Source organism: Fopius arisanus, unplaced genomic scaffold, assembly GCF_000806365.1.
Source record: "Fopius arisanus strain USDA-PBARC FA_bdor unplaced genomic scaffold, ASM80636v1 scaffold00130, whole genome shotgun sequence".
Taxonomy (NCBI): domain Eukaryota; kingdom Metazoa; phylum Arthropoda; class Insecta; order Hymenoptera; family Braconidae; genus Fopius; species Fopius arisanus.
The window spans coordinates 6,863-26,677 of NW_011887869.1; the positions used below are offsets into that span (position 1 = coordinate 6,863).

Consider the following 19,815-nt stretch of genomic DNA (forward strand, 5'->3'; position numbering starts at 1 on the left):
TTTCACCTTGTAACTCCAATCAAATCTCTACGTATTGAGCTGCTGGAGCTATAGAGGTTGGAAGTGGAGCAGGGTTTCGGAGGATTTCTGTTAAATGACCTGGCGCCTAACATTTTGATTTTGGATTTTCTGTTCGGGCTATTGGTGCCAGAGGGCCCAGTAATGGATGAAGGGTTCCGTGAACCTGCAAAAATTACGTCGCAACGGTATATATTATATACTATAAGGTAGTATATATTATTAGTTAAATACCAAAAGAGAGCGAAGACGTGAACTGGCATAGATCTCATATAAAGACTACTTCTGTAACATGAAACAAAAGAAAACTAATTGAACTCAATTATAATACACCAAAGTGAAATAACTCACACAATTTTCAAATATATTGTATATTATCATTAGTGATTATTATTCTCTATCATTGGTGTGAGAAACAAACCGTTAAACGTGATGAATTGTTAAATAAACAGACATAATGATAGAAAAAAAAAGTGAAGTGTTAAAAAAATCACTTTTTAAAACATTTCCAGATTCCTTATATGGGTTGCTGCTATATTATAACGCATGATACTTATATGACCAATATTTTCGCGCAATATTTTTTCTGGTCATGTTTTCAGTGATATTCAGACGTAATACCTAAATAATAATGCTTACTATTTTGCTAGCATCAGACATCAGCAGGAACCTCGGAAGTAACTTGAAGGACATCCTCGACCCATCTAGAGCGAACATTTGTGCCACCTCTTTTTTCCTATTTAGCTCATCCACAACTCGGGTTTTGATACTATGAATCCCCTTTAAGTATCGCGAAGCATTCCATGTCGCCACATAAAGAGATCCCTCAACTTTTCTACACTGAACCCATTTTTCATCGTCAATTCTGACACTAACTGCCTTGATGGGAACTGTAGAGAACGCCAAGATTCTCATATGCGTGGACTCGATGATCGATTTGATATTTTCCCTTTGGGGCATCGAAAATAATATATGTTTTGGGTTCGTGATGAGAGCAACAGGCCAGTCGTTATGCTGATTATCACTGAATGAGAATTGTCCATGATCAATTACTCCTATTCGGTACATCCTATTGTCCTTCCAATCAGCAAGTTCTAGCTCTAGGTATCCCCCTCGTTGCAATGTGTACATCTGAGGGGCAATTCCTCCTAGGGTATGGTAATGTCCACAAAGGTAGACCATTCCCTCTCTATGTTCAGCCATAATCTCTCTCAGACCATTATCACATTGTGAGAGGATGCAGGATGTTGGATAATGCCCGAACCAGATGATATAGTCACTACCAAGTTCCTTGGAGTGTTGTGCTAGTTTCTTTATCTTGTCTATCTCTGGCTCATCGAGGAAGCCCACAAAATTGAAGGGACGTTTAGGTCCAGGCTCCAAGCAAGCGTCAATCGCTATAAACGAATATTTCTCCGACTTATGATTTATGTGGTGCAAATATGAACGTGGATGATATTTTCCTTGGACTGAATAGTTCAAGTAGTAGTTCTCGGAGGATTTCAAGTTGAGAACATTGAAGTTATCTGAAATTCAAGGCGTGAGAATTTAACGTATAGTTTATTTTGAAGTGATAAAAATGGAGTTTTGAAACGGATAAACAAATTCGAATAAATTTCAAATAAATTTCTCATATGAAAATAGTATCTGACGACAGATCATATATTTAATCTCGCATTTAGGAATCAGCAATAGATTGAGATTTCCATTTAGAGCCTCGAAATACTTAATTCACTTTGGTGTCACCTGTCGCCGAAGTAACCATTTTTTCAAGACAAAGGGTTCAATAAGTTCTTCGTATCGTTTCGTATCTCTCTTTGAATTCGCTATGAGAGTGCACAAGAAAGATGTTTCTCAATCATTCTTGCATATTTCATTGACTAAGGATCAAAAAATACGATCGATTTTCGACCATATTTCTGTACTGTCAGTAGAGATATATTATACTCAAATGTGCACATGAAAACCAACGACAAATTGATTTTTCTGCTCAGAGCCTCGAAAGAACTAATGAACACTTTCGTAACAACGGCAACTAGTATCTTTCTAAGAAAAGTATCAATATGAAGAGACGATCAAATCGAATTTCTCACCGCTATATCGGGAAAACATCATCGATGTTCAAGCATTATCTTATCAATCGTGGGTTAGAAATGAGCTAATTCTTGTTCCATTTGTCACTAGCATTTGACGAGATATGATATATTAACTTTGTACATGCGAAGGGATGACAAATTTTTTTCCCCTCAAGGCGTTGAAACTCCGGCCGGTCACTTAGGTGACATTAGTCATGGAAGTGACCACTTTACCGAATCTGTGCACCGCTGGAAAAATGTGGGACGAGAAAATGTCTCTCCGCTTGTTTCCGAATCATATCCTTGACAAGGTTTATATGCACACCCACCACGTTCTCCCCTGTTGGCGCAGCCTCGAGACAACTTTTTTTGGCCATCTCATCGGCTCTAATATTGCCGAAGATGTGATGAAATGATGGAATGGCCTGGAATCCAGACCACTTCCAGCTGGTTATGAGCGCCAACCCTTCCCATCAGCTCAATATAGACGTTCATAAGTCGAGAGCAGCTTTCATATTTGAGCAGTGCCCTCAATACGTGCTTGCTATCTGAGCAGATATATATTTTCAGACCTCTATCCCTTCTGTCCGGGATTTCCCTCGCACATGCCCTCAGTGAAGCAAGATGTGACTGAAGCGCAGTCGTATACGAGTCAGTCCGAGAGCCCTTCCAGCTGCAGGCCCCCCAGACCACATTCCTGCTCCCGCTCGGTCACCAATTCTGGAGCCATTCGTGTACCAGACCAGCCCCTTTGTGGCGTCCACTCTATGTCACCCCCTGCCTCCATTGCTCCACTACCAAGATTCACTTTTAAACTCTTCTGGAAGTGACCATTGCGGTCCTGCTATCCCGCTGCAGACAAGCTGGATATATCCCGTCAGGGCCCAGGCTTTTGTACATGTCAAAGGAGTTGACCGCCCACTGCAGTCTGCTCGACGTCACGATCTTCAGGTTCCAATCTGAACGGCCCCTTCCTGGTCGTATTTGAGCCACTTCGGAGCACCCCTCTCCCTATATAACTACGTCGGGGAAGTGCACCTGGACTAAATGTTCCAGGATATGTTCTGGGTGGCTGATGGCTGCACCGTTGGGCAGCGTAATTCCACTCAGACCTTGTGTGGATCCGCCAGAGAAAACCTTGCGGAGCCTGGCCACCTGTGACAGTATTCAGTTTCTCACATAAGATTCTCCATGGGGATTCCCTCGATTTCCTGATGAAGTTTTTGTACTACCTTTGCACTTTTCTGTACGGAATCCAGTCCTCATCGCTCTTAGCGCGAAATACTCGGTTGCAGCCTCCTGATCGGACCTCTCAGCCTTCCGAGTTCTTGATTCCACCATTTTACCCTCCTCCCCTTTCTGCATGGTTTGATCGGTGTCGGTGACAAGTTCCTGCAGCTCCTTGATGCTCCGTATGCTCGATCGATTCTCCACTATGTAGTCGAACCATAACCGCCACCAGATCCTCATAACACCAGGGATCCTGTATTAGGCATATATCTCTTTGCTCTACTACAATTCTGCCCGTTAATTTGGGAGCATCGCACGTGCGGTGGGGTTATGTCACCGGAGCGCCCTTACCAAAGATTCCCCTGTGGGCCGTATGACATGTTCCTCACGTTGTTCGAGCCCTGGCTGAGTCCAGAGCCGCTCGGAAGGACCCACGCGAGAGTCCTTTGGAACCCACAGCTGCCACCAGAGCCCGTTCTGGACCTCCTTGCCCAGGAGGCGCCCCTGCTCCGCTGCCGGTTAGTGCCTGATGTCACATTCTCTATCTCCTTCCGGGTCTCGTAAAAACGCGTCCGTCACAGGCAGTCTCCTCTAAGCCTCTCCAGCGAACCGGAGTCTCCATCTCCAGAACGAGATTGGTGCCTCCCTTTTCCTCCCTGCAGTCTCAGACTCTCCACTTCCCAGTGAGGAGTCGCTGATCAGGCCAGCCTGGCCAGAGAAAAGCCGTCACTCTGGTCAGCTTAGGGAGCGTCTCCTTGTCCCTGATGGCAAGAGAGGACCCCTCCGAAGGGGGAAGTGAGGCCGCCATGCCTTTGAGCCAGTTCTTACCCCAGGCGTCAGCGTACGTTACCCAGAGTATCCTTTGCTCAAACACATGACTTTCGAAGCTCGGGAGCTAACCATTCTGAGCAATCCCACACATCGCCACCACCAGGGCATCGAGGATGAGTTTCGCCTGGTCCTCCGTAAGGGATGGCTTTGGGTAGGTGAATGGCACGATGACCACTCTTCCACCACCCTTTATCGCCTACCTGAACGAGGTCGCACCAAGCTGTCCCCCACCTGCGCTTTTTTTTAGGAACACCTGCGGAGGTGTGATCCCCATGGACTGGGCCTTTTGAATCCGGTCCAGCCCCCCCCCCCCCCCCCGGGGGGTGTCGGCCTTTTCCTGTGGGGAGTGCTGTTCCCGCATAGCCAAAGTCTCAGGCCTTACCTTGCGGGCCCTGCGCTTCTCCGCGCCAGTGCGCCCCTTGCGGATCCTAGTCTTAGCAGGTCCCCCCTTTGACCCTTCCACCTCAACCAATGATGCCTTCTGGGCCCATACCAAAGCCACAGATGCATCAATGGTCATCTGCCTGGGAGCCTCCAATGTTGCCCGTCGGAGGGCTCCATCTTTGGCGTGAAAGAAAGGTCCGTTACCGCAGGTCTTTTGACACAATTTGGTAGGGCTCCGGATATCCCAGATATTTATCAATTGAAGAATCGCCTCAAATAGATTGTTGATAGAGGGCTAACATTCTTATATCAATTGAAATTATGTTTTAATAATCTTCCGTAGCTTCTAAGAACAATTTTCTATTAATTGTTTAAAAGCGAGAGAAATATGGTTCGTTCTCTCTCGCTTACCCGTAGAACGGCTCCTCTACTTTGCCCCCTCCTAACGAGAAGGTGAATTACGCACACCGGTGGGCGGAGTCACACAGACGTATAGACACTGAACGCTGTAGCATCATTGGCTGTTCTTTGCACCCTATTACCTCTTGAGGGGTGCTTCTGATCGAAAAGTAGGAAAGGCCTTCTCAGAATCATCCCCGGTACACGCCGCTTTCGGATCGACGTATACTTCTGAGACACTCTGTATAAGTCCCGGAACTGGGTGACGCTCTAGGTAAAGTTCATGTTAACTTTGAGGAGGGCAAATCGAATGCTCTTAAGGTTATTATTCCTCACGTAAGGTGTCAATAGACTAATACGAAGAAGAAGAATGCATTTATGCCAGGCGACAGGCGACAGACTAAGTCGAAGTAGACCAATTTTTTCCAACTGCTAGACGGTGAGAGTCAAAATCAGGTAGCTGATACAGGCACAAGGTGCGACGGTTTTTTTTTTAAATAGAGGTTTAGAGACCTCCATAGGTTCTGGCTAAGGTCATTCGAAGCCCGATCTGAGATTTTTACTCAGTAAACCCTCTGTTTTCCTCTCGTCACTTGGTCCCGTGGACCCCCCGCGGAACTGCCGGCAGGCATTGACTCGCGGGGGGTACATCAGCAGGCGGACCAGCTCTCCCAACACCAGTGTACATTCACAACATTAATGGCTCGCCTACCTGCCATGCTTGCCATTCTCCTGTGAAGTTCGTCGACTCGGAGCTTCTTCATGATCGCCTCCTGAAAGTCGCTGGTGGTCCCCCCATATCGCTTCGCCGGCGAGTATACACGTCTATTTCTTCCTCCCAACGGCCATGCTGGCGTGCAAACGGTAGGCAGGTGAAGCAGACGTGCTTGGTATCTTCATGGTGCCCCCAGGCAGATCAGACAATCCGGGGAATCGTCATGCCCGAATCTGTGGAGATAAGCCCTGAAGCAACCGTGCCCCGATAGTAGCTGAGTTTTACCTCAGTTTACTTCACAGTACCGTCTGTTGGCCACTGTTTACTCATGTGGCCACCTCCGGGATTAAGCAGTGTGTCCATCTTGTCACGGTCTGCCTATATTTGACATAAGTCGGGACAGTGCCAATAGAGTGTTCCACCTGCTACTTAAAGTTGAGTCAGGCATCGATCAATGCCCCAAGGTAACGTATATACGGCCCTGAGGTGAGTTTGAAGTCGCTGACTCTCAGTTTGATGTTCTCCAAGGTCCTCCGACCCAAAATCAGCACTGCTTCGGTTTTCTTCTCCGCCAGACGCAACCCACCCGTCTACATCCATTGCGGATATCATCGATCTCTTTGCCGATTATTACCAATGCCATATCGTCCATGAATGCCATGAACGCCATCAGCCTAACCTGCAGAGGGAGAACCAGCCTCAGTGGGCCAACATACATGGTGTTCCACACGAGCGGTCCCAGCACAGAGCCCTGAAACACAACTCCAGTAACCCTATGTTCGCTTGGGCCCTCCTGTGAATTGTACATCAAAACACTGTCTGAGAAATAGTCCTCTACTATCATGTGCAAGTAATCAGGGACCCCGAATCTCGCAAGCGCGGCCATGATGCAATCCTACCTGGCCAACTTGAACGCGTTTTGGATGTCCAGCGTAGCAATTAGGCAGTACGTCTTGGCTCCTCTGTTCCATCTGGATCCTGCGATCGCATCCCTGGCCGTTGATACTACCAAGTCAATGGCACCGAGCGTAGATCTTCCTCGTCTAAACCCGTGCTGGTTGCCAGTCTGCAAGGGGTCGACGATGGCCTCAATCCTCTTGTGGACAATCTGCTTCAGCAAATTCCCCGCAGTGTCCAATTTACAGAGGGGACGATACGATGTTGGCTGTGGGTTCTTTTCCTTGGGGAGCAACACCAACCTCTGCTTCTTCCATGCTTTGGGAAACGTGCCCTCTATGAGACATGTGTTATAGACATCTAGGAAGAGGTCTGGTAAGGCCTTAATGGCTGCCTTGATGGCGACATTTCGAATCCCATCCGGGCCAGCGGCTGTGGAGCAGTCAACTCGGCTTTCGACCTGCAACAACTCCTCCACAATGATGAGCAGAGTCGTGTGCGGATCGTTCTGTCCGTCGATGCGCCCAAGTCGAGTTGACTGGAGAAGCGGATCCTGCTAAGTAGGATTGGACACGTAGGCGGTCGCAAGGTATGACATTTAAGCTACAAGTCCTCCATCTGAGTCGTGAACTCTCTCCATGGGCTTTACTTCGTTTGATGGCCTTCGCAAGCTTATGCCGTACTTCCTTGTACTTGCCTTTCAGTGTGGTCCAGTTTTGCTTCCACCGTGCGGACTGCGCTTGCCCAGTATACTGGCGGTCATCGGTGGTTCGTGCTCTTTCTAGGCATGGTTGCGTCACAGGGTCGCGTGATTTCGCGCATGATGCCCATGGCCTTCTCGGTCGCGTCGCCGCCATTGAGTGGCCCTACATCCAGTGCCACTATAAAGGTGCTGGGGTCGAAGGCACTCACTCTCCAGCCAACAGTGTTAGTCTTCGGCAGCGTCCACCTCGACCTTCTGTCGGACCGAACCTCCCAGAGTAGGGCACGGTGGTCGCCGGTGGTGTAGGCGTTGCTCCCCTCTCATACCTCTTAGCCATAGAGCTGGCGTTTCCCTCATGTACGTAGCCCCCCCCCGCCCCGCCTTCTGTACTGTTAATCAGCACAAGGTCTGAGTGTGCCATGGCTTCTAATGACGCTTGTACTCTACTGTTCGTCACCCTACTTCCCGAATCGACGGCCCAGGCGTTGAAATGACCCGCGATGGCTACAGAGGAGTGCTGTCTCGCATCTGTGGTCAGTCGATCGAGAACTGCGGTGAACTCCTCGGCAGTGAGGCTCGGAGGGGCATATAGCATATAGCAGCTGCAGACGTGAATCTCAGCTACCATGACTCCCACGAAGCCCGGCCGCTCTCTGAGTTTTGCCGGTAGCCCAGCAGTCCAAATCAAGCTTTTAATACGGCCCCGCATTTTTACATAGAACAGGGGAAGTTTTTATAGCGTTCCACATTTTTGTGACGTCAAAGGAGTCGTTGGATAGGATTTGGATTAGGTTAGAAGAGGAACAGGATAATTCTCGATGTAATTTTTACAAGAAAAATTAATGAAACAATGGATAGTCCCGACCGGGATTTGAACCCGGGACCTTCCGATTATGCATCGGATGCTCTCCCAAGTAAGCTATCCGGCTCCTAGCCATTTTTTCATTTCACGTTTCACTTACACCTGGTCAACTCCCAAATCCCGCATCGTTTGTCGTAACAGGTCATGTGCGGCTGCACAGTGATTGAGGTTGATTTGGAGCACTCTGATTACTTCGTTTTTGTACTTTTCTGGAGCACTGCTTTCAACGGCGGACATCCATTGCTACCTACGGTGTGGTCGATGTTCCCCTTCCCTCCTGCTTCAGCGTCTTTCGCACACCTAGGCGTCTTGGCGCATTCTGCCGCCTTGTGTCCAGGCTCAGCGCATTTAACGCAGCAGCTGGATCCGTCGATCTCACTCTTGCAGTGCAGGGCGAATTGCCCATGGTGCCAGCACCTGAAGCGCTCCAATGGTCTATCCACCTTTACCATTGGGCAGTTGACCCAACCGATCTTGATTTTCGCGTGGTCCGCAAGTACCTTCTTGATTATCCGGCTTCACAGGATCACTACCGCTGTCTGTGTCCCTCTAAAGGCTGTGACGTGCATCGATTATGTGGGGGAGCGAGAGAGAGAAGACCGCGCCCAACTATTAGTCCCACAATTTGTGGAGAAAGGGAAAAGAAAAAAAAATTTATTAATTGAATTAATGACCGAATTTTTGTGAAGTTCCCCGGATCGGCCGGAGGTTACGCCTAGTGCGGAGAGAATTTCAGGGAGGTTAAGGTTAGGGCATAAATCAGGGAGTGATTAATTATAGGGGAAATCGCGTCGGTCCTCCAATCACACCGCGAAGAAGCATAATCAAAATTATCATCCGGCGTAGGCGGGAGGAACTCCGTTCGCGAAATCTTCCCGAGATGAACAGTCTGGCTGCGGGTGCCAGCACCCAAAAGGAGGGATCCGGGAGGTGTTTTCAGGTACGTTTAAGGGTGGAAGGTCACGACCAACACTCCACTGAATTGCCGATTGTGTTTGTCGCGTAGGGTATTTTTCGGTCGAAATTTGTTATCCACGCATCCCCGGGGAACCAACCGAAAAGACTAGCCGCGATAATCGCGTTGAAGGGTAGAAAGTGGAAGATTTATTTTCCCCCATTCAAATTTGAATGGGGAGGTTTAGCGCGATGGGCGACGCCGGCGCCGCCGCAGCTAATCTACCAGACATAACGTTCTGGCGAGACAAGAGTTCCGCCATCTTTTTGGCAGTTATCACCAGGACGCGGAAGTGATAAGAGAGGGTTTTGACAACCTAACTACAGCACGCAATGGGAGGATCCCACCCTGGACACAAGTCTCGTGCCAAGATGAGAGAATATTCCAATTAGTTTTTTCTAGTCACCCCGATGACTGGAGACCCGTTTTGTGATTCGCGGGTTTTAATACATCTCGGTCAACAGATCAAACGGCGTCGTCCCTTCGTCGAGGTGTTCACGAGTGTTTTTCGGCCATGGTTTACTCGGAAACCACAGCCGATCGCGCATGGAGGGTTCATTCATTCCCAGGGGGCCGTCCCCGTGGGAGTTTGGTGGTCACCAGGCGAAAATACCGGTAAAAATCCCGGGAGAAACCGTCGAAAACCTCCGTGGAAGGGGAAGATTCTTCTAGCTTGGCCTTGAACAAGCATACTTGCCGTCGAAGATATCGCAGTAGCGAGCTTTATCATTCGAAAAAGCTTGCCATCGCCCAAGCTGAGTTCTCTAAAATAGTCAACCTCGGTATCGTCCGACGCTCATACAGTCCATGGGCATCGCCCTTCCATCTTGAAACCAAGAAGAACGAATATTAGCGGTCATGTCGAGATCAAGGAAGCTTGTCGTACTACGCCACGTTTGGCGTGCAATGAACAAAGATTGCACTACCTGGAGCAAGCACTGCCTCCAATGCCAACGCAGCAAAGTTCATCGTCACGCGTCAACATCAGTTGTTGATTTTCACGCTCCTTCACAGAGGTTCGAGCGTATTCACATCGACTTGGTTCTGCTACCTGTGTTGAATGAGTGCCGGTACTGCTTTGCGATTGTGGATCGTTTTACGCGATCCCAATAAGGGAAGCCTCCACACACACTGTGACACATGCTCTCTGAGACCACTGGATCACCAGATTCGGAGTATTCGCGGCATACACCACAACTACATGGATGTTCAACCGTCAACAAGTTCTCTGCTGGCTCCTATTGAAGTTGCGCCAAAAGCAACGAAGCGGGTTAGGTTCCCTTTCAGATTTCCTGGGCGGAAATCTCCAATAAGGAAAATGATGTAGCCCTCGCTAGATGTGTGTACACCCAAATCTATCGGGCAGCGCTTCCCAGTACGTCATACGACGCGCCTTAATACCTCACGCTTCGGTACTAGCGTTGGGCACCGCAAGGAGTGGAGCCTCTGCAAGGCTCGTTCGTTCTCTCCTCCTCTCATGGGACTGAGAGCTGCCCAGCTACCTACGCATACCTATGTCCTCTCCAACGCCGGATTGCGGAGACGAACCGGATCTCTTTGTCTTCTTCCTTGCGTAGGGATGAGAACACACTACCCGGAACTTGCACTCTGCGATCTGGACGATGATCAAGGACGTGTTTCCCTGAGGCATAATTATTGGATAGCGTGCCAGGCTACTGTAAGTCGGCCTAGCTGGTACAACGTCTTCTTTTAGGCTCTGGAGATGAGCTAGCCGATGTTAAGGATGACCCAGGTGAACGGGATCTGGACCTTCGGTGATTAGAAACAGAGCTGGACGAGCCGAATCCCGGACTCGTTACTTAGAACGAGATTTGTCTCTCGAATCAAGTTGGGCAGAGCGGCACAACTTGCCCATGCTTTTCCTCTGAGTCCCTTTGTGTCTTTCTCCAAACGTTTCAGGGTTCTCAGGATTTCTTCATCAAAATCAGCACGGAAAAGACTTCGTCGGGCGTAGTGATATACGGAAGGAACCGTTTTTTCTTACTCTACAATGATTTTCTGTGATGGAGCACATGGTAAGAGCGTTACTACACATTTGATCTGGAAGACGAGACGGCGAAACATAATTTCATATTTTATAAATAATCTTTTCTGTATGAAGCATAAACAGTCACTAATTTTCGTCGTAAAGGGATTAGTTCAGTAAATGTAAGCAGGCTCCGATACATTTGGGCCAAAAAATTTCACATTTACCTGAATTTTCAGGAGAAAAAATGTAGAAAAGATATGGTGCTAATTACCGGTGAATGAATCTATTCGTTATGGAATTTTACATCAACTCTTCTTCGCACATTTCGGAAACAAAAGGTTTTAAACGACAATAGTAACAGCCTGTTGCTGTAGACGATATTAAACAATTTATCTGTTCATGGATTGTTCGCCTCAAATCAGCTTTCTTCTGTTTCTTTTGAATTCTTTGTGATAAAAAATTGTTCGTCAACTTTACCATGATTCCCTCTGACATCAAGCCAAGTAGTCCTCTTGAGTACTCCAGATTCATCCAGAACTCTTTTATAATGTTTCCATTCATCCAATACTTGTTTAGAGCCCATAGCATCTTTCTTTTTCGCGTCAGTCAAGTCACCAGAGGCTAGTACTACCGGCGGATTGAATGCATCAACAGTTACATCGCAGAACTCCTTCAATTCGGTTATTCTAGAGGGGTCCTTAAAAATGCTAATGTGGATGTCGGATATCTAAAAAGAGGAAAAAAATCAAGGTAAAGATTGAATTGTTAGTTTTCCAGAAACGAGGAATTTAACTTCATTCAAATTTCAAGGATCAACCAAGATTTTGGAAAGTTAAAAAGTATGAGACCATACCAGAAATTTGTCAAGACTTTTTAGTAGTTACAGCTGAAAAAAAAATCTTCATAAACATTGCGTTAACTCTATAATAAAAGAGCAATCAGTAAAATTACCGAAAAGCTATCAAGATACGCGACCGTCTATTGGTCAAATGGAGGTTTTATCGGTGCGACGTCACATGCCGATGCTATTGCGTATATGTACAACACAGCTACTCCAAAAATGTGTTTGATTTTTTTTCTCGTAATACGAAAATTTTTCGAGAAATCGGGCCTTAGTTACATTATATAAGTTGACTGTGAGGTTTATGAAGATATTTTTACTTTCTCGATTGATTCAGTACATAAAAATATCCTCCCATAGCAACCATCATAATGTCATATTCCCACAATTTTATTTTCCCTCAGCGTTAGATTCGTTAGTCAAAGTTGGCAACGAATATAAAGTCTGTCTCTCTCTCTTTTCCTGTTCTTATCCAGAGACGACAGGAGAGATACTCATGCGTATGAACAAGCTTCCGCATGAAAGTTTCGTAGCGGTGGCGTCTGAACTAATTCGGGCTTGGAGTATAGCAGGGTGCGTATAGAGCAGGGCCCGGCAACCTGGGCTCATTAGGCTCACGCGGCTCCCGACCTTCGTTAGTCAGAGCTGGGAGAGGGGCCTCATCCACGTAACAAAACTACCTGGTTTAATTCGATATCTCTCTCTGCTTGAGCTCTGGTTCGACCGATACCGGCAGAGGGCCACCGTGCGATCGAGCGGGAATTTTGATTTTCCATCAATTTGAATTATAAATATAATTTTTTTTATTCGAAATAGGCAGCAATATGAGGAAAAAAATTTTTTTTTAATGTTTTCATGATGAGGAATCTGCTTTGACAATTATTTTGTCTCCAGACGATATTTGCAGCAATGAAACACATAAAATAAAATACTTGTCCGTTCCTGAGCTGGAGCGGTAACTGTACCCAATAATATGAAGCAAACAATTCGTGAATGAATAGTGGTGTAAGTCTTATACCACTATTTGTCCACGAATTATTTTACGATTTAATTATTATATTATGAGCAATGGTTGTGATAGTCCTTGCTGAGGAAATGAATAAGAATAAAGAGATATAAAAATAAGAATTCTGAGAAGAAACTAGCAATGCACAGAACTGAGATAGCCCATAATAAATGACAAATATGCCCGAGATTTTCGATGAATGGAAATGCTCAATGGAAAAAGCGGTTTTTATGATGCACTGTCATATACTAAAGGTGGATTTCCTGAAAATCTAAATGTTGGAATTGGACTTATTTTATGATGCACTATAATATATTGAAAGTGACTTTCTTGGAAATCCAAATATTAGAATTGGGCTAATAAAAACGCACCCGAGCAATGTCAAATTGGAACGAATTTCAATTAGAACTTGGCACGTGCATACCTGCATCATAAGAGTGCTAGGGGGTGGGTGCGGTGAGGTCAGGTAGGAATGGGGTACCTACCTACCCTTACTGATCGTGATTCGATCTCCCCTCCCCCCGGGGCTCCTGCAGCCAATGGCGTAATTAGTTTAGCAATAAAAATTGTTATTTGGAAAGAGGGGTTTGTGGGAGCGAAGGCTCTTTTGCATTGAAACTTAAATTTTAACAATTTGCGATCAGTTTGTTCTGGGCAAGCGAAGAACAATCTACTTGTTGCTGAAGTTGCACGACTTGCGCTCAACTTGTGAAAGTGAAGTTTGAGAATTAAACTTGTGTGGTTTAAAGTTTAAAATTTGATTTTTTATTGCTAAAACATGGAACCGCCCGCGAAGGAGCTACGTCTTGATAATTTTAAAGCCGAGTGGAAACACCTGTACATGTGCTCAAAATTTGGTGAGATAGCCATTTGTTTATTGTGTTTGCAACAGTTCCGTACCTTGAAAACGTCAAATATCAGAAGGCACTATTTCGGACAACTCGCCGGGTATGACGAAAATTTTCAATTACATTCATTATCGCGCCAGAATGAGATCCGGTCTTTGAAAGCCACCGCGGGCACGGGTTTTGATGAAATACCGAAAAATAATCATGATTGCACGTCAGATTTTGCCAATCTCGAGTCTCCAGCACAAGACACGCGGTCGGACAAATATCAAATCCAGTGGGAATATTTATATACATGTAGTAAGTCAAGTAGCGACGCGATTATTTGTTTATTGTGCGCCCACCACTTCGGCAACCTGAAAAGCTTCAATATTAGTAGACATTTTAAATTAATCCATCCCGATTTCGACGCGAAATTTCCGCTTCATACACAGTCCCGTAAAAATAAAATCACGTCATTAAAAAGTCAGTGTCAAACCACCGTTCTACCGAAAAACCCATTAATAAATGATGATGCAACGACGAGTGCACACATCTCGGTTCCCACCGCATATCGTTTGATCAAACAGAAAAGATCATTTTCCGACGGGGAAGATTTTAAAGAAATTTTAACAGATGTTTTTAATATTTTATTTGGAGAAACAGAAATTGAAGATCGGGTTAATAAGTTTGTTGGCGAAGTTTCTCTATCGTCGCGAACAATCGCACGCAGGGTAGAATCTATCGGTTCCAATCTTCGTGAGCAATTGCTTGATGACATTACTCAGTGTCATCATTTTTCGTTGCAATTAGATGAGTCAACAGATACCGCCGGTCATGCGCAAGTAATAGTTTTCGTTCGTTTTTCGTTACCGGATATGTCTATTGTAGAAGAAATGCTGACACTTTTTCCGATTAAAAAACACGTGTCGGGAGAAGAAATTTACAAAGCGTTCAAAGATGAACTCATGCTGGCGAAATTACCGTTACAAAAATTAGTTTCGATTGCAACCGACGGGGCTGCAAATATGACCGGAAAATTGAAAGGTTTTCTCACTCGGTGCGGTAATGACCCAGATTTCCCACTGTTTAAATCAATTCATTGCATGTTACATAGATTAGCTCTCTGCATGAAAAAAATTTCTATCGACGAGGTTTTGAATTTAGTAGTCAAAATTGTGAACTCAATGAAAATGCCAGCATTTGATTGGTTGAAATTGGGATGAAAAAAACCATCAGGAATATAATATAATATATAATAGTATCTTCCAAAAATAACCGCGGCAAATTTTTATTTTTCACATTTAGAGTGGCACTATTTGGTAGGAAAATAATAATTACCCAAAACCAATTCCTAAATATATTCTTGAGGGTTTTTCATTGTAAATTTTAATTTTTATATTTTCTATTTAAAATTTGAAACTGAAAATTTGCGCCAATTCTAGCGAGTCAGCCATTTTTATGCTACTGGCACGCCACTCTACGTGGCTGGCTGCAATATCGTCACTGCTGGGACTTATTCGCTCACAATGGTTGGCTAATTGGCTACCCATTGGGTAGCCCTGGTATAGAGCAGGGCCCGGCAACCTTCAGGTAGTCGGGAGCCAGCCTATTACAAGGGTCGGGATAATCCTCTCATCCTAATGGGTACCCAATTAGCCAACCATTGTGTGCGAGTAAGTCCCAGTGGTGACGATATTGTCGTCAGCCACGTAGAGTGGCGTGCGAGTCGAATAAAAATGGCCGACTCACCGGAATTCGCGCTAAATTTCAGTTTTTAATTTTAAATATAAAATTGAAAAAGTAAAATTTGCATAGGAAAACCTTGGAGAAAATATTTCCAAAATGGTAGTCGGCCATTATTATTTTTCTTTCAAATAATAATATTAGAACTCCAACTTTGAAAAATGAAAAGTTGCCATTGTCGACTTTGGAATATATTCCTGGAAATTTCATTGCCGATTTTCATATTACATTTTGATTTTTGCTCATTTTGCCACGTCAAAATGAAAAATGAAATTTTTTATTCATAGCATGAGAAAATCAATTTTCTCATTATTTCTCCGGTGAATCGTACCTTCTGATCTTTAACTTCGATGGAAGGACAGCATGTGGGACTATAAATTTGACGAAAATAATTAGAAATTTGAAATACATACATTTGAATATATTTTTAATTAATTGGCCAAGATTATGGAATGTTGCTCAATGGAAACCGCTGGAAGGTGGTAGACATCTTCCATCATGGGTAATGGAAAGGAACAAAAGGTGCAGGAAATAGGAAAAAATTTAATCCTAAAAAATCTTATTACTAATGTATTTACAATAGTTTCATAGCAACAATCGCACGAATACCAGGTTCTTGGAGAATCTCCCATTAATCCGATGCTGCTAAGAGTTGTCAAATTATATTAAATCTGTAATTGTCAATATCTAGCGACAAGGTTATAATGAAAACTGTAAATGATTTAATTTTAATGCGAGCGTTGAATTTGCATAGATTCCATGATTTTTTCGAAATGAGGTTTATAATTACTGAGACTCACAAGCATGGCTTCTCTGAGGTTCTCATCTCCTAATGCCGACCTACCGGACGTTTTAATGCGATTCATATTAGAAAAACCTGATTCGCCAAGGTATGTTGTTCCGAACATCACACGCATCCGTTTGTACGATTCTGCGAGAATTGGAAAATGATTACCTTCGATTATTATCTTCCATAAATCATCTGAACTGCACGAAGGTAAATCGAATGTAATAAATTCTTCCATTTCAACGGAGAGTTGTACACCGTTTACGCGTGTAAAATTAACTATTGTAGACTCGAGGCGTTTAAGATCATACATAAAAGCTTTAGGAGCCTGGAAAAATTGACACAAGTACTGTAAATCATCTATATTGGGAAATCGCTGATTTAAATCGTCGTATAATTGCTGCATCAATTCAGCGAAAGGCTGGCCATTGAATGCTGTGTTGCTGGATCCCTTTACTACTGATTCTAACGTAGTAAACATAGACGGAACTAGATTTTTGGAAAAATTAGATTGGATTCTTTTGAGTAATGTTAGTGAGATCAACAAGATATGCTAGTTATGTAAGCCACTCGAAATCATCCAGTTCAGTATATTCGCGATCAAATTCCTCTTTCATAAAACTGATAATTAATGGCAAATTTTCATAAAATCGCTCCAGCATGACCCCTTTACTTAACCACCTAACTTTTGTATAGTAAACTAAATTTCGCGCATTTAATTCATTCGCCTTTTTGAACTCTTCATGAAGTCGCTTGGCCAGCGGTTTCGGTAGAATCGAGTTCACAATTTTGACAACTAAATTGAAAACCTTGTCGATAGATATTTTCTTCATGCAGAGAGCTAATCTATGTAACATACAATGCATAGATGTAAACGGCCGAAAATCCGAATCGTTACCACATCGAGTGAGAAAACCTTTTAACTTTCCGGTCATATTTGCAGCCCCGCCCGTTGCAATGCAAACTAATTTATTTAACGGTACTTTCGCCAGAATGAGTTCATCTTTGAATGCTTTAAAAATCTCTTCTCCCGACGCGTGTTTTTTTATTGGAAAAAGTGTCAGCATTTCTTCTATTACAGTTATATCCGGTAACGAAAAACGAACGAAAACTAGTACTTGAGCATGTCCGGCGGTATCGGTTGATTCATCTAATTGTAATGAAAAATGATGACATTAAGAAATGTCATCAAGCAATTGTTCACGAAGATTGGAACCGATAGATTGTACCCTACGTGCGATCGTTTTCGATGATAACGAAACTTCGCGGACAAACTTATCAACTTCAACTTGTGTTTTTCCAAATAAAATACCGATAACATCGGTTAAAATCTCTTTAAAATCATCTCCGTCGTAAAACGGCCTCTTTTGCTTGATTGAACGATACGCGGCGACAAGAGAAATGTGTGCACTGGCCGTTCCATCATCATTTATTAATGGTTTATCAAGAACGGTGATTTGACGCTGGCTTTTCAATAATAGAATTTTATTGCTGCGGAGCTCGGTATAAATCGGATATTCCACGTCGAAATCTGAATGGATTAATTAAAAATGTCTACTAATATTGAAGTCTTTCGCGTTGGTGAAGTGGTGGGCGCACAATAAACAAACAATCGCGTCACTGATTTTACTACACGTATAAAGATGTTCCCACTCAATCTGATATTTATCGGACAGCGTGTCTTGGGCCGAAGACTCGACTTTTGAACTAATTTTTCCCGGCAAAATGGAATGATTATTCGTTGGTTTTTGATCACAAATCGCGCCCGCGGCATCTTTCAAAGATCTGATCTCATTCTGGCGCGCTAATGAATTTAAAGGAAAACTCTCGTCATATCCCGCATGTTGTCCGAAATAGTGCCGTTTGAAATTTGACATTTTTAAACACGTAAACTGTCTCGAACATAATAAGCAAATGGCAATCTCACCAAATTTCGAGCACAAGTAAAGGTGTTCCCACTCAGCTTTGAAATTATCAACGCGCTGTTCCTTCATAGGAGGCTCCATGTTTTATGAGTTGAAAAGGAAGTTTTCACTACACAACTATTTAAAAAATATAAACTAAAATCTTGAGTAATGAATTGAATTCACTTGAAAATTAATCACTTTAAACTGACGATTTGAGCGTAAGCTGTGTCACTTCGACAAGAGGTAGATTGTTCTTCGCGTGCTCCGACCAAACTGATCACAAATTGTTTAAACTTAGGCTTCAATCCAACAGAAAACCCCTCCTCTTCGAATAACAATTTTTATTGCCGAAATAATTATGCCATTGGCCAGAGGCCGACCGGGGGTAGGAGGAAGTCGAATGGAAATCGGCAAGGACAGGTACCAAGAAACCAACCTGCATTATATTATAGTGCACCATATAAACCGCGTTTTCCGTTGACAATAGTCATTCATCAAAAATATCCTTTTGGCACTGTTCGAGTTTATTTTTATTACTTCAATTCCAATGTTTAGGTTTCCAAGAAACCAACCTGCATTATATTATAGTGCACCATATAAACCGCGTTTTCCATTGACAATGGTTATTCATAAAAAATATCCCTTTGGCACTATTTGAGTTTATTTTTATTACTTCGATTCCAATGTTTAGGTTTCCAAGAAACCAACCTGCATTATATTACAGTGCACCATATAAACCGCGTTTTCGATTGACAATGGTCATTCATCAAACATATCCCTTTGGCACTGTTTAAGTTTATTTTTATTACTTCAATTCCAATGTTTAGGTTTCCAAGAAACCAACCTGCATTATATTATAGTGCACCATATAAACCGCGTTTTTCATTGACAATAGCCATTCATCAAAAATATCCTTTTGGCACTTGCTTTTGGAACTGCTTCCTAACTAAGTGTTCAGTTAATAAAAAGGAAATTAATATTTACCTTCAATTGCAATAAATGCACTAACAATAACCTACAATGGACCTTCAAATAGGCTGAATGAAGAAAAAATGGTTTTAATTATGTGGTGGTAACGAAATGGGGTCACACTGTGCGCTGTTACCGACGCTTTGATCCGCGGCCTGCCAGCTCCAAGAAATTGACCGTCGAATTAAATAAACTAATTGTTTGAACCTTGTGAATCGTTTGCAAGTGGTTTGCAGGTCAATTATTAATATAAATTACCGTTTGTTCGATAATAATTGATTTTTAAAGATATTTGAAAGGAGTTGAAACTTTTATCGGAAGATCAGCTAAAAATTAACGGTTAATCGATAATAAGTAATTTCTAATGATTTTTCAAGTTGGGGGTTAACTTGTAATAAAAATTTTAATTATTAAAAAAAAATCATGAAAAATCAATTATTATGGATCAAACGGTGATTTTTATCTATCATTGAATCGCAAACTACTGTAACGTGACATTTTCCCGGTGAATGGGAAATGCCCATTACCTTCGCCCTACTTCCCCTGAGCCTAACAAAAACCTGCTAAAATTTAACCTTATGGGCGCCAGGTAATTTTTGACCGGAATTACCAAACCGGAAAAAGTCCTTAATCCTAAACTTAACTAACCTCGATATTCGATTCACCGAAAATC

The 19,815-nt window shown here is 43.6% G+C and overlaps 1 protein-coding gene across 1 annotated transcript in view; it reads right to left on the minus strand.

Moving 5' to 3' along the window:
• Nucleotides 1-252: 252 nt before the first annotated feature.
• Nucleotides 253-19,815, minus strand: part of LOC105271961 (transmembrane protein 62-like) — a 45,045-nt gene continuing 25,482 nt past the window's right edge. The window contains exons 2-4 of the mRNA XM_011313796.1: nt 11,537-11,786; nt 658-1,544; nt 253-303 (exon numbers count right to left, since the gene is read on the minus strand). Of these exons, the coding sequence (XP_011312098.1) occupies nt 298-303; nt 658-1,544; nt 11,537-11,786 (1,143 nt within the window). The 3' untranslated portion in view covers nt 253-297. The remainder of the gene's footprint in view (nt 304-657; nt 1,545-11,536; nt 11,787-19,815) is intronic.